The sequence below is a fragment of the Monodelphis domestica genome, chromosome 3 (genome assembly GCF_027887165.1).
Source record: "Monodelphis domestica isolate mMonDom1 chromosome 3, mMonDom1.pri, whole genome shotgun sequence".
Lineage (NCBI taxonomy): Eukaryota > Metazoa > Chordata > Mammalia > Didelphimorphia > Didelphidae > Monodelphis > Monodelphis domestica.
Genome location: NC_077229.1, coordinates 48,306,276 through 48,320,580, shown reverse-complemented (window position 1 = coordinate 48,320,580; position 14,305 = coordinate 48,306,276). Strand labels below are relative to the sequence as shown.

At 41.3% G+C, this 14,305-nt stretch overlaps 1 protein-coding gene across 2 annotated transcripts in view; it reads right to left on the bottom strand.

The window, feature by feature from the left end:
• The window catches only part of DNAH10 (dynein axonemal heavy chain 10), a 196,398-nt gene that overhangs the window by 96,960 nt on the left and 85,133 nt on the right, over positions 1-14,305 (bottom strand). For both annotated transcript variants that reach the window (XM_007489932.3, XM_056821891.1), the window contains 6 exons: positions 12,054-12,277; positions 10,395-10,664; positions 9,903-10,086; positions 3,789-3,923; positions 1,820-1,972; positions 320-508 (listed from right to left, as the gene is read on the bottom strand). In XM_007489932.3, coding sequence (XP_007489994.2) covers positions 320-508; positions 1,820-1,972; positions 3,789-3,923; positions 9,903-10,086; positions 10,395-10,664; positions 12,054-12,277 — 1,155 coding nt within the window. The remainder of the gene's footprint in view (positions 1-319; positions 509-1,819; positions 1,973-3,788; positions 3,924-9,902; positions 10,087-10,394; positions 10,665-12,053; positions 12,278-14,305) is intronic.

The window sequence follows — 14,305 nt, the reverse complement described above, 5'->3', positions numbered from 1 at the left end:
TCCTGATACCAGTGAAATTACAGGGCCAGAACCCATCCCCCCCTATCATCATGAAGCAGTTTGGGTCTTTTGCTTATGTGGGTGGGATCCTGGGTCTGGGATTTCCTTATTCAGTCATAGACTACCAGAGAAAAATATCTTTGCCTTAATCTCTACAGACACAAAATAAATAGAAACCAGAAGGCTGGAGGTGGCTTTTTCAAGCTGTAAAGATACTAAAAGTCTAACTGTAGGAGATGGAGGAAGAGAAACCAAGATCTAGGAAGAACGTGACAGAGAATCTAGGCCTTTCACTTTGGATAAATTCCATTTCTCTTACCTTTGCCAAAAGAAATCCCTCAGAGAAGAGCATGATCTCACAGATCTGTTGAAGATCTGGCACGATCACGACCACAGGCCTGAACAAAGCCTTCACTGACTCAGGAAGTTCTGTCCGGCCAGCATAGCCCGGATTCATGGTGATAAAGATGCCCATGCGAGAATCCAGAGAAATTTCTTGGCCTTCAAACTAGAGCAAAAACAAAACAAAACAAAACAAAATGTGATGACACATCAGGCCTCCATACAACAAAGAATTCAATTTGATTCCACTAATATCATTTCTCTCATTTGTACAAATTACTGAGTGAGGGGTTGGGGATGGAAAGCCAAAAATAACCCAGGTCCTGTCCTCCCAGAGCTTAAAAAGAAAAAGCCAGGGAGCAGCTGGGTAGCTCAGTGGACTGATAGTCAGGCCTAGAGATGGGAGGTCCTAGATTCAAATTTGGCATCAGAAATTTTCCAGCTGTGTGACCCTGAGAAAGTCATTTAACCCCCATTGCCTAGCCCTTACCACTCTTCTGCCTTGGAATATTGATTCCAAGATGGAAGGTGAGAGAAAGAAAGAAAGAAAGAAAGAAAGAAAGAAAGAAAGAAAGAAAGAAAGAAAGAAAGAAAGAAAGAAAGAAAGAAAGAAAGAAAGAAAGAAAGAAAGAAAGAAAGAAAGAAAGAAAGAAAGAAAGAAAGAAAGAAAGAAAGAAAGAAAGAAAGAAAGAAAGAAAGAAAGAAAGAAAGAAAGAAAGAAAGAAAGAAAGAAAGAAAGAAAGAAAGAAAGAAAGAAAGAAAGAAAGGAAGGAAGGAAGGAAGGAAGGAAGGAAGGGAGGAAGGGAGGAAGGGAGGAAGGGAGGAAGGGAGGAAGGGAGGAAGGGAGGAAGGGAGGAAGGGAGGAAGAGAAGAAGGGAGGAAGGAAGGAAGGAAGGAAGGAAGGAAGGAAGGAAGGAAGGAAGGAAGGAAGGAAGGAAGGAAGGAAGGAAGGAAGGAAGGAAGGAAGGAAGGAAGGAAGGAAGGAAGGAAGGAAGGAAGGAAGGAAGGAAGGAAGGAAGGAAGGAGGAAAGGAAGGAAGGAGGAAAGGAGGGAGGGAACAAGGGAACGAGGGAACGAGGGAACGAAGGAAGGAAAGGGTTTAAAAAATCATCATCATCATCATCATCATCTTGGGGAAAGTAAACAACATTTGCCCAAATTGGGGCAAGGAAATGAAGAAATGTGGTTCTTTCCCTTTTTTTTTTTATCCTTACCTTCTGTCCTAGAATCAATGCTGAGCATCAGCTGCAAAGCAGAAGAGTGGCAAGGGCTAGGCAATAGGGGTTAAGTGACTTGTCTAGGGTCACACAGTTAGGAGTATCTGAGGTCACATTTGAACCCAGGACCACCCCATCTCTAAGCCTAGCTCACTATCCAAGGAGCCACCTAATTGCCTCAGAAGGTGGTTACTTCTTGAAAAGGGAAAACAATGTCCCATCCTCCTTCTTCCAGAGGAATGCTGACCCATGATACTCACCTGAAATGTTGTTAACAGATGGATCAGAGCATTGCGAATAGTCTGTATCTGGGAGGAGATGACTGAAAGCACAGAAGCATCTATACGGTTGAACTCATCAAAACAGCCCCAAGCACCACACTGGGCCAGGCCAGAGAAAATCTTTCCAACAGCCTGAAACAAGATGAACCGTCAAACCAAATGATTGCCTTCATCATGCTGGAGCAGAAGATCGAAGACTCAGAAAGAGCGTCTGAGCTCAACTCATTCATCTCTTCCATTTTACAAATATGGAAACTAAAGACACCAAGGGGAACTGAACTGCCTGGGGTCACACCTATGACTTGTAAGTGTCTGAGGCAGGATTTGAACCCAGGTCTTCCTGCCTCCATGCCCAGAGCTCTATTATCTCACTGACTTGGCTTAGGAATCTCTCCCGGCTTTCTCCTAGCTTCTTCCCATAGGGCTCATGCTTCTACTTCTTTAGGCACCTCGTGCCCCCCAGGAGAATGGAGGGCTCTCCTTTCTCCTTGCCCCTCCCCATCGGTGTTCATCCTGCTAGTGTGTTCCACAGACTTTAAATGCTGAGAAATGGCCAGGAACCAGCAGAGGACTTCCTGCCCTTGTTCTGGCTGTAGCTCAGCTGCTTCAGTCCCAAATTGGGAGAAGCACACAGACCTTGTAGAAGGAATTGCATTCAGAAAAAGAAAAACAAACATCACTGTCTATCACCTTCACTTTAGTTTAGTCAATCAATAAATACATGTTAACCATCTGCCATCGCACATTAATTAATTTAATGAATCTACCAAGCGTAGTAAATGTCTACCATAAAGGAGCTAAGTGGCTCAGTAGATGGAAGGGCAAATGTATAGTCAAGAGAACCTGGGTTCAAATGTGGCCTCAGACACTTTCTAGCTGTATGATCCTGGGCAAGTGGCTTGAACCCCATTTGCCTAGCCCTTGCCTTTCTGTCTTAGAGTTGTTACTAAGCTAGAAAGTGATTTGTTTGGGGGGTTGGATTTTTTTTTTGTAAGCTACAGAATGATGGGGATTTGAACTCAGATTTGGAAGAAACTTCAAGGATTATTGGGCCCAAAGCTGATAGAAAGCCCTTCCTAAAACATCCCATCTGAGTGAGTTTCCCTCTTTAGCCAAGCAGGCATCACAGCCACTCACACATTTCTCAAATTAAAATGCTCAGAGAGACCCTTTGATTTTGGCCAGAGTTGCTGTTGGCTGCATTTTCATGGCCACATCTTTTGGCAACGACAACTCAATCCTCTTTCAGGGTGGATCTTGACTGTCTAGTTTTGGCCAGGTTGGTGATCTCATGGGTCTGGCAGGCTCCTGTCTGCCAAGGCATGCTGACAACCTTAGGACTTTGTACCTCAGGTAGCCTTGGAGAGTCATCTGGGGCACGGAGGAGTGGAGGGACTTGGCCAGGGTCACACAGCTAATATGTTACCCTAATATGTAAGCCTTTCTGACCTCATCCACTATGCCATCCTAGCCCCTACTGAAATAAAGACAAATAATGATAGCATTTATATAGCATTTTGTGATTTGCTAGGTACTTTACAAAGGTCCCATTTTATTGTCTTCATTCTGCGTGGTAGGTACTATTATCCCCATTTTACAGATGAGAACACTGAGGCAAGTAGATATTACGTGGCTTGCCCAGGGTGGCATAGCTAGTTAGCAAGGGTCTGAATTTGATGCAGTGATGCTTCTGATTTTGTGGCAGAAAGCTGCTTCTTAAATGCATATATATGTATATATATACATATATATGTGTGTCTGTATGTTTGTGTGTGTGCGTGTGCACATATGTGATGCATTTCTTTTTCCACTCTAGTTTTCACCCTTAATTATCCAGATGGCTCATTTCGCCAGAGCAGGGCATCCAGTGCAATGCATTGTGCTTGGAAGTCACTGCTCTGTTCTTGCTGTCCATGATGGTAAAGAGAAATGATTGAAAAGTCCTTACTTTGTAATCCATGCCTTCTCCGCAGTTGGTCACTACACAAAGCAAGCCCAAGGCCTTGGCGAGGTCTTTGGTGGTCTCCGTTTTGCCTGTCCCTGCTGGGCCTGCTGGGGCCCCACCCAAGTACATGGACAACGCCTGTCAGAAACCAAGAACAAAAGAGAACCATCTTTTTAGTCACGTAAAATACAAATGGGCGTTGGCTGCGACAGAGATTTATTCTGGAAGGCTGCCATCACGTCACAGGATACAGGAAGGAAATTCATTTGAACCAACTCATAATCGTGATTGTCTGACTTAGACCTTCTAAAAACAAAAATCCTCCCATTCTCCCATTACAGAAAAGGAACAAGCATTTAAGTGCCTTCCGTGTTCCAGGCACTGTGCTAAGTGCTTTGCAAATACCATGTCTGAGGCAGTGAGGTAGCACAGTGGATAGAGGGCCAGGACTGGAGTCAGGAAGGCCTGAGTTTAAATCTGGCCTCAGACACTTCCTAGCTGTGTGATCCAGGGCTGCTCCTCTGCTTAGGACCGATACTAAGCCAGAAAGTGAGGATTTTTTAAAATAAAATAAATACTTCATTTGATCTTCACGACAACCCTAAGAAGTAGGCACTATTATTATCTTCATTTTACAGATAAAGAAACTGAGGTATGGAGCATTTAAGTGACTTTCCTAGGGTCACACAGAATTTGAACTCAGGTCTTCCTGATTAGCATTTTATTCACTGCAACTACACATACAAATGTCAAGTGATACACATGAGTTGAAGGGATTCATTTCACAAGTACAGGATAGGGGAAGCAGAATTAGATAGTATTGGTCTGGGGGAAAAAAAATTGGCATTTTAAAAGGTTGAATATTCCAATGAGTCATCACTGTGATATGCCACTCCCACCCAAAAGGGAACGTGTTCTTGGGCTGCATGAAGGGAGATATACCTGGGGGCAGCCAACAGCTCAGTGGATAGAGAGTGGGGCGTAGAGACATGATGTCCTGAGTTCAAATCCTGCCTCAGACATTTCCTACCTGTGTGACTCTGGGCAAGTCACTTAACCCCCATTGCCTATCCCTTATCTCTGCCTTGGAACCAATTGATTCTAAGACAGAAGGAGGAGGAAGGAAGGGAAGGGGAGGGAAAGAGACAGAGACAGAGCCAGAGAGATTCCAGAAATAAAAAAAGCCTAACATCATTGTATGCCTCCTTGCTCAGATCATATTGGAGCATTGTATTCAAGTCTGGATTCAAGTCACAGATTAAGAAGAATATTGGCAAACTGGAGAGTATTCAAAAGAGGGCAACCATGGTGGTGATGGAAAGTCTCTGTAAAAATAAAAAATGCCGAGTTAAAAAATAAAATATTTAATCAAAACTGTTCGGATAGAGGTTATCAAAAGTATCTTCTAGTGATGAAGTGAAGCTCAAATGTGAACTTCCCTTCAGGGTCAGGCTCAAGGACACTAAAGAGACTCTTACAAAAATAAAATACTTTTTGAAATATATAAGGATACCAAAGGATTTCTAATTCTAAGGGATTCTAAATCCATCCAAATAAACTCCCTGGTTCTGCAAGGAACCATTTCTCCTGTGTTTCACAGGCTACATTAATCCTCCCTGATCAGACTAATCCAAATTTATACTATCTAAATAAAAACTACCACTATTATCCTTATAAGTCATAACTTCACCTTCAAATTATAAAATAGCAAAGGCTGGCTGATTGAGTCTCAACAAGAATCAAGTTAGGACTCTGCACCTTAACAGACTCAGAGTCCAAACCAAAGACCAGGTTTTTCTTTGGTTTTCTCAGAGTTAAACCAATCTATAAAAACCACAATAGATAGTCAGTAGTGTTTCCCAAGATCTTTTCCTCAGACAGAGTGGCAAAGATGTAACCTCCTCCAGCCCTGAGAGTCTCTGAGTGTGTGTTTCTGCCAACTGCCAGAGAGAGTAATTGACACAGAAAAATGGTTATAACTGTCAAAAATTGAAACTAACACGCTCTCTTAGCTCGGCTTCAAACTCCAGTTCTTTTCTCAAGCCAACCATTCTACTTTTTATCCCTAAACTAATAAAACAATACTTATTTTCTAATATCATCCTTACACCTCAAACCCACAAGTTAAATCAGAAACTGGCCATGTTTAGCCTGGAGAAGAGAAGGCTCAGGGGGACCATGAAAGTTGTCATCAAGCACTTAAAAGTCTGTCCTGTGCCAGAGAGATTAGCCTTGTTCTCGGAGACTCCTCCTTGCTGAAGGTTTTCAAGCAAAAGATGGATGAGCTTTGTCAGGTCTACTTTAGTGGGGATCCTTTTGGGGGCAAGGGTTGGCCTAGGTTGAAGTTGTACCCCCTTCCAACTCTGAAATTCTGTGATTCTGTTTCTAAACTCTTCTTTTCATCCTGAGCTTATTCTTTTTCCCTCTATTTTAGTCAATGGTTCTATTGATGACTGAATTCCTCATGTCATAAGCCTTAGTTGTTACCTTCAATACTTGCTTCTACCTTCACAGTCAATTACTTACCAAGTCTTGTTCACTCCACCTCTTACCATCTCTCTTACGATCTATAATGGAAATTCTCCGACAACACCACCGTAGTCTGGCCCCTTTATTGCCCAGTTGAGTATAGTAGCCTCCCAAGAGCTCTTCTGCCTCCATTCTCTCACTCCTCAAATGCATTTTCCATAATGCTTGTTATTGGTAGAATGGAAGCTCCCAGAGGCCAAAAGTGTTGTGTATGTATCTCCAGCTTCAAGCAGTGACTTATAAATGATAAGCACTTAATAAATGTCTGTTTAAATGGATAAAAAACCTCTGCCAGAATAATCTTTCTTACAAGAAAATGTCATTACCATGAAGAACACCTCAGATACATCTTAAATTCAATATCCTCTCAAATCTCACCATCCATTGCCTGTCCCCTTCTCCTCTATGATTAGAGGGCTGGAGGACAGAAAATCAAACACCGCCCAAAGTTTTCCTTCCTAAAAGACTAACTACCTTCCAGGTAACTCCATTTTCTACTCCAAGGTCTTGAAATACTCTCTGATCCCACTGAATTATAAAGCCCTTGAGAGCAGAAACTCTCTTTTTCTTTTTCTGTATCCCCAGCACTTCCCACAGTGCCTGACACATAGGAAGCACATTTTAAGTGTTCATTAAATCAAATTAAAAGATAATAAATGTTTATTAATAGAAAATATTAAATTTTAATTTTAAAATTCTAATCTGATGACTTGGTACAGGGTGGAAATGACTATGAGTTCTCAAAGCCTTTTTTTTCTGGGACAGTATAAGCCCTGCATGGGAAAGTTTTTAAATGTGTAATAGTAATAATGGCAAGTATATGTATTCTAGAACCTATCTTGCTAAATTCAACTCAAGTGGCCAAAGAGCAAGGAATTTTTTCAACCACAGCAACCTCCAAAGACTGAATACTAAATATTGTACAAGGTATCCACAAGAAGGATCACAGGTTCTTAGTGTTCTGAAGGGCATATCATTCTGATCAAGTCACTCCTTCACACACAAATGTCCAGGGGCTCCTTATCAGATGCCATCTAATTCTACCTGTTCCTCAATGGGGATTCCTTCTATAATATCTTGTACCAATAATTCTTAAATTGTTTCTCCTGAATCTATTTTCCAGGTCAGTTGTTTTTTCAACGAGGCATTTCATATTTTCTTCTATTTTCTCATTCTTTTGATTTTATTTTATTGTTTCTTAATGTCTTGTGAAGTCATTGACTTCTAATTGCCCAGTTCTAATTTTTAAAGACTGTATTTCTTCCATGACCTTTTGATCCTCCTTTTCCAATTGATCCATTCTTCTTTTCAAGTCATTCTTTTCATCCTTTGACTTTTTGACTCACTTTCCAGTTGGTCGATGCTGGCTTTTAAGATACCATTTTCTTGTTTTAATTCATGTGTCTCCGTTTCCAGATGACCTATTTTGCTTTTTAAGCTGTTGTTTTCCTTTTCCCATTTTTCTTCAACTTGTCTTTTTTATTTTTTAATTCCTTTTTGAGCTCTTTCAGAGCCTGAATCTGATTCCCTGGATTTTTTGAGGTTTTGCTGGAAGTTTCTTGGATTCCATCAACCTCTGTTGGTTCTGTTCTTTGGTCTTTATCCCTGTAGAAGTTTTCAATCATAGCCTCCTTTTTTTCCTCATTTTTTCCTCCCCAGTGGACTATAAACTCCCTCTGTCAATTTACTGGAACAGAGCATTTGAGTTACTCTGCCCTGAAGGAAATCTTCAGTCTTCTCTCTCCTCTGCTGGTATGCTATATTAAACTGGTTGAGCCAGTCTACTGTACCCTTCCCAGAGGCCAAATCTTTGCTGTAGCCTGCTGCTGAGGAGGCTGAGAGTGCCTAACTAGATGCCCCTCCCCCAAATTCCTCCCTGCCAGCCTCTATCAGAGCCTTGGACTTCATGTAGTAGATCTGAGGTACTCCATCACAGATGCAGCTCCAGCCCAGGAATCCCACAGTTAGCCCACATCTGATCATAGGTCTCATTGCAATAGGTTGGGGAGAGTGACTGGTCTCTCCTTCATACCATGGAAATCACCTCTCTCTGCCTACCTTTCAAGTTGAGTTCAGCAGGAGAATCCTGTGACTGTCTTATTGTTGGGTTTGGATTTCTGTCTTTTTAGAAGCACTTTTTAAAGATTGGTATGGAAGGATAGTCAGAGAGGTTTCAGTTTTTGCTGCTCCTAAGCCACCATCTTAACATCCTATAATATCTTCTACCTAAAAAGCTGCCTATTGTAGCAAAAAGAGTGCTGACCCTAAAGTCACGAAGATCTGGGTTCAAATTCCATCTCAGACATTAGGCAAGTCACTTAACCTCTGTCTGCCTCAGTTTCCTCAGCTGTAAAATGAAAGGATTGGATTTGATGGCTGCTAGGGTCCTTTCCAGCTGGAGACCTATGATTTTTGGGCCTACAGTTCAATTTCTTCTCCAGGGTATTTAAGATATTCCACAATATACTCCCACCCTCCTTTTCCAGCTTTATACCTATGGTCTATTCCATCCAGTCTAGACCACCCTCTGTCTTCCAAACACATCATGCATTTCCCTTCATCTGTGCTTTTCTGGCTCACATTCTTCCCTACACCTGGAATATTGTCTCTCTCCATTTGCCTGCTGCAGTCCTACCTACTCACTAACACTTTTCTAATACTACTTCCTCCTCCCCACAGCTTCTCTGTAAGGAATAATGCTTTCTCCCCTGGCCCTCATATTTTGTTCCTCTCCAAAGCACGTATATGTGTTGCTTTTTATTATAGTTTTCTGAGTGTCTTCTCCTCCTGCCAGATGGTAACCTCCATCAGGGCATGGGACACAGATAAGTTAAACCCTACATGTCTCCCAGAGCCAAGAACAGTGGAACAGTGTTCTCTGCACCGAAAGCACTCAATAAAGGTTTGTGGAACTGAATCATATCAGAGACTATAGATCCTTTTCCAGTCATTGGCATAAAGCCATTTTTTTCACTTTGAACTCTAATTTACAAGTGGTAAAACAATTGCATTCTTTCTATTTCACTTATCATAAATCTATGGAGGAAAAATCAATCAATCAATGTTTGTTTCTAAAGCATTTACAATACAAAGAATGAAAAACAGTCCCTGCCCTCAAGGAGCTTACATTCTAATAGAGTGGACAACACGTGCATAACTAAGTACAAAGATACATAGAGAGGGGTAGCTGGGTGGCTCAATGGATAGAAGTCCAGGCCTGGAGAGAGGAAATCCTGGGTTCAAAATGTGACCTCAGACACTTCCCAGCTGTGGGACCCTGGGCAAATCACTTAACTCCAATTGCCTAGCCCTTACCACTCTTCTGCCTTGGAACTGATATTGATATATTCTAAGACAGAAGGTAACAGTTTTTGTGTTTTGTTTTGTTTTTTTAAGATATATATACAAGATAAACTTAGAGGGGAAAGTACTAGGAAGAAGTTGTGAAAATGTAACCCTATGAGCTTTCAAACTATTTAATAATCTCAATGGGGAGAGAGATCACAAGATGCCATTATTGGTCAAATAGCCAATTAAATAATTTAAAAGATTAAGAGAGTTAGATGTGTACATATCTCCAGCCGTTACCTGGGTGAGCGTCAAATAGATGCGGTCTGTAGTTGGCGTAATGACCAGACGTCCATTCAGACCCATATACTCATAACCATAGCCAAAAGTTCCAGTACATTGACGGACAATCAATTCATCCGGTTCTCGATCCCAATAAAAGCGCAACTGACTTTCCCATTCAAATTCTCTAGCTTCAAGAATACTGGAAAAGAACAAGATAGAGCAGGTGAAGAAGGAAGGTGAAGAGCCAGCTAGGTGGTTCAATAGACAGCTAGGCCTGGAGATGGAAAGTCCTGGGTTCAAATCTGGTCTCAGACACTCCCTAGCTATGTGACTCTGGACAAGTCACTTCCCCCCAGTTGCTTAACCCTTCCCACTCTTCTGCCTTGGAAGTGATACTTAATACTCAAGTCCAAGAAAGAAGGTAATGGTTTTATAGAAATTTTAAAAGGAGTGGGGGAAAAGGAAGAGAATAGACAGAAGTCATACCATTTTTCCAGAGCTCCTTACCTGCCTCTTATAAATGAATCGACTATGTCTCTGGCATGCACATCAATGATGAGAACAGTATTGTATTTTTTTCTGTCATTTCTGCTTAAGGGTTTGGTGATCTGAGTTACCAGTTCATCAATCTGACTGTGCATTTTCTGGCCATACGCTTTCATCGCCTGCTTTTCTCCTTTCTTTATTTTTCGAAAGACATCTTCCACCTCCCAAGTCCACCACACTTGGTTGGCAACCAACACCACCATGCCTTGGTAGAGCAACATCCATTCGACTCTATACAAAAGGCAAGCCTTAGGAGTCAGTGTCAGTCTTATTTAATATGCTTATATTTTATCTCGAATAGTGCTTCCCCATCTCCTTCACCCCAGTCAAGATTACCTTTTACTTACTTTGTCTGTATTTTATAAATAAATACATATATATATATATGAACATGTTATCTCTCCCAGTGGAAAACAAATTCTTTGAAGGAAGAGCCTTCCTTTTTTGCCTTTTTGTCTCTGGTACCTAGTACCATGCCAACGTGTATGGAGTGGGAACTTTTATTTATTAATTACAACATAGGAGCCATTGTAAATCTAGGATTCTTAACCTTTTTTGTATCATGGATCCCTTGATCCAACTGGGTGATGCTTATGAAACCTTTGTCAGATTGATGCCTTTACATGCATAAAATAAAATTCATAAGATTACAAAGGAAGCCAACTATATTGAGATATAGTTACCAAACTATGGAAGAAAAAACTTCATGGACCTCTGAGTAAGATTCCATGCTTCAGATATGTTTTGATGATATGAGATCAACGTATCATACTATGATGTGTGACAAACGCGGGGCACCTTCAGAAAGGCCCATCACAAGTTAAAAAGTGAGGATGCTCTTCTCCCTCAGTATGAAACTGTGGGGCGTGGACCACCCCTAGAACACCGTATGTAAAACTCAACCTTGATCATGGAGGTCAACCCAACTGGAAAAAGGTCCCAAGAAGACACCAGTGGGTGTGTGAAAGAGTTTTCATGAGGAGAAAATGGCAACTATTTTAGTGACTAAAAAAAAATGGGACTACCTCACCCCCTGAATATGTCCTGTGCTTTCCATGTAGATACGTATGCCTCTGGCTCACATTGCTTCCAAAATGTAGAAATGTCCTTCTCCTCTTGAATCCTTCTCTATCTTTCAAAACAACTCAAAAACCATCTTCTTCCCAAGCCTTTCTCTGACCCCCCCCCCCCCAAGAATAATAACTTCACCCTCCAACCTCTTTGTCAGGAAACTTTCTAATGTCTTACGGATTGTGGTGATTTTTGTTTAGGTCTTATTGCCACACCAAACCAGGAGCTTCATGAGCCCTCGCAGAGCCTCCTTGTACTCCGCACACCGCAGACACTTAGCCAGTGTGTTCATTTGAACTGAATAAGACTAGAATTCACCTTCGTAGTTAACAATTAGCCCCAATAAAAGTTTGACTTCTGTTCATTGGTAAGTTATTACCTAACAGAAAATAGGATATTACCTATACGAAACTATTCCAATGAATAAACACAATTTAGGGTTAGTTCTCGTGGTCTGTCTACAGCTTAACTCCAGATCCTTAATAGTTATTCATTACAGCTGTTAGTAAAATAGTATAACTTGTTTATGTCTTAATGCTTTCTCATCACCTGGTTTTATCTTCACAGTACCGAAAAATAGCTTCTTTGGTAATTAATCTATTCGTTCTTCTCATCTCATGCAAAACTGCCGTCATCCAGTCCTCCACACGCCCCTCCGCGCGCACTATCTTACGGAAATTCATCATTTCTCCTTCTGCGGAAACCATTGCCAATACCAGTTTTTCCCCACTGTCACCATCTTGAAATTTCAGGGATGCGATGTTGTCGTACATCTGAAATATACCGGGAGGAGAAGGCCAATTTGTAATGGGTTACGGGATCACAGGACCCAAGAGTGTTCGCCAGCTAGCCAGGATTCTCTTTGGGAAGGAGCGATCATAAGGAGATATTCAAATATTCAGTTATCTGAAGATCGTCAGGGGCTCTCGTGGAAAAGGCCTGGCACATAGAGACACAGGAAAACCTCAGGGCTGTCTGTTTCTTTGTTTGCTTTTGAGCCTGGGTCTCTGTCGTGCCCAGGCTGGAAATGCAGCTGCTACTCAAAGGTTTAATGTCATGGGGGACTGACACAGCTTTGACCTGCTCCATTTCAAATGTGGACTGGTTTGCCTGTCTTTAAGCAGCCCAATAACCCTCTGCTTACAGAGGCTCACCACACCAGTCTTAGTAGGAAAACTGATCATCAAAAACCCTACAACAAAGCCCATAAAGTAGAGGCTATGTAGTGGTGCAATGGATAAAGCACTGGTCCCAGAGTCAAAAAGACCTGAGTTCAAATACAGCCTCAGCCACTTACTAGATATATGACCTTGGGCAAATCACTTAACCCCATTTGCCTCAGTTTCTTTCATTGTAAAATGGGGACAATAATAGCTCCTATTTCCCAGGGTTGTTGTGAGGATCAAATGAGATATTTGTTTGGTTCTTAGTAAATAATTGGCGCTATATAAATGCATATTTCCTCCTGATCTCAAACAATTCATTAGCCACAGCCTTCATAGTAGAAGGGAATACAGATGTGAATCACCACCCAGCACAAAAGTTTTTTAAAATGCTAATGCTTCAGAATAAAATTAAATTTCTGCACAGAAGGATGACATCAAAACCAACCTAATTCTATTCCCCGGCAAAAAGGGTGTGCTTCAGCACTACATTCAAATTATTTTAAAATGAGGCTTTTTCCCCCTAGAAAATATCTTAAGACACTGAATTGTGATGATAGCTCAAAACGGCTTTATTTCCACTCAAAGTAAAGTTTTAATGAGAGGAAGAGCCAAACAGAATTTTGAGAAAGAAGAAAAAAGGCATTGAGGTTATCTGAAAGATGTCAGATCATAACAGCTCCAGGAATGACTCCCAAATATTTTCATAGGTGCAAATTTGTTTACTCTTTCAGTAATTCCAAAAATAGCTAGGAGGAGACTACATTAGAGGTGTTATTTTCCAAACTGGAACCTCCCCCTCAAAAGAAAGGGTCATTATAACATGTTTATAAAATGCACAGGAGCAGCCAGGTGGCTCAGTGGATAGAGTACTAAGCCTAAAGTAGGGAAAATCTGAATTCAAATCTAGCTTCAGACACTTTCTAGATACGGCCCTCACACTTATTAGCTATGTGACACAGGCAAGTCATTAACCTCTGTTTGCCTAAGAGGTAACTAAGTAGCTTAGTGGATAGAATGGCAGACCTGGAGACTGAAGGACTTGGGTTCAAATCCAGTCTTCAGTTACTTCCTAACTGTTTGACCCTGGGCAAGTCATTTCATCCTAATTACCTAGCCCTTACCACTCTTCTGCCTTGGAACTGATACTTGTATCAATTCTAAGATAGAAGGTAAAAGCTTTAGAAACAAAACACACAGAGGAGAGCAGGAAGAAAAGAGAAGCACAGAGAAGTAGGGCAATTTTGAAAGTAACATATAACATTCATTATATTTTTTTAAAACAAGCAATATTAATTGAAGATTTGTGATTTCATATAGAATCCACTTTTTTTTAACCCCTTACATTCCATCTTGGAATCAATACTTTGTACTGGTTCCAAGGCAGAAGAGCAGTAAGGGCTAAGTAATGGGAGTTAAGTGACTTGTCCAGGGTCACACAGCTAGGAAGTGTTTGCAGTCAGATTTGAACCTAGGACCTCCCTCCACTCTCAATCCACTGAGCCACCTAGCTGCTCCTATAATCTACTTTTTAAATCTTTTTTTTAATTTTTACATTTTTTTCCATGAGTCCATGATTCTTATTATCTCCCCCCTTCTTCACTCCACCCTCCCAGAGCTGACAAGCAATTCCACTGG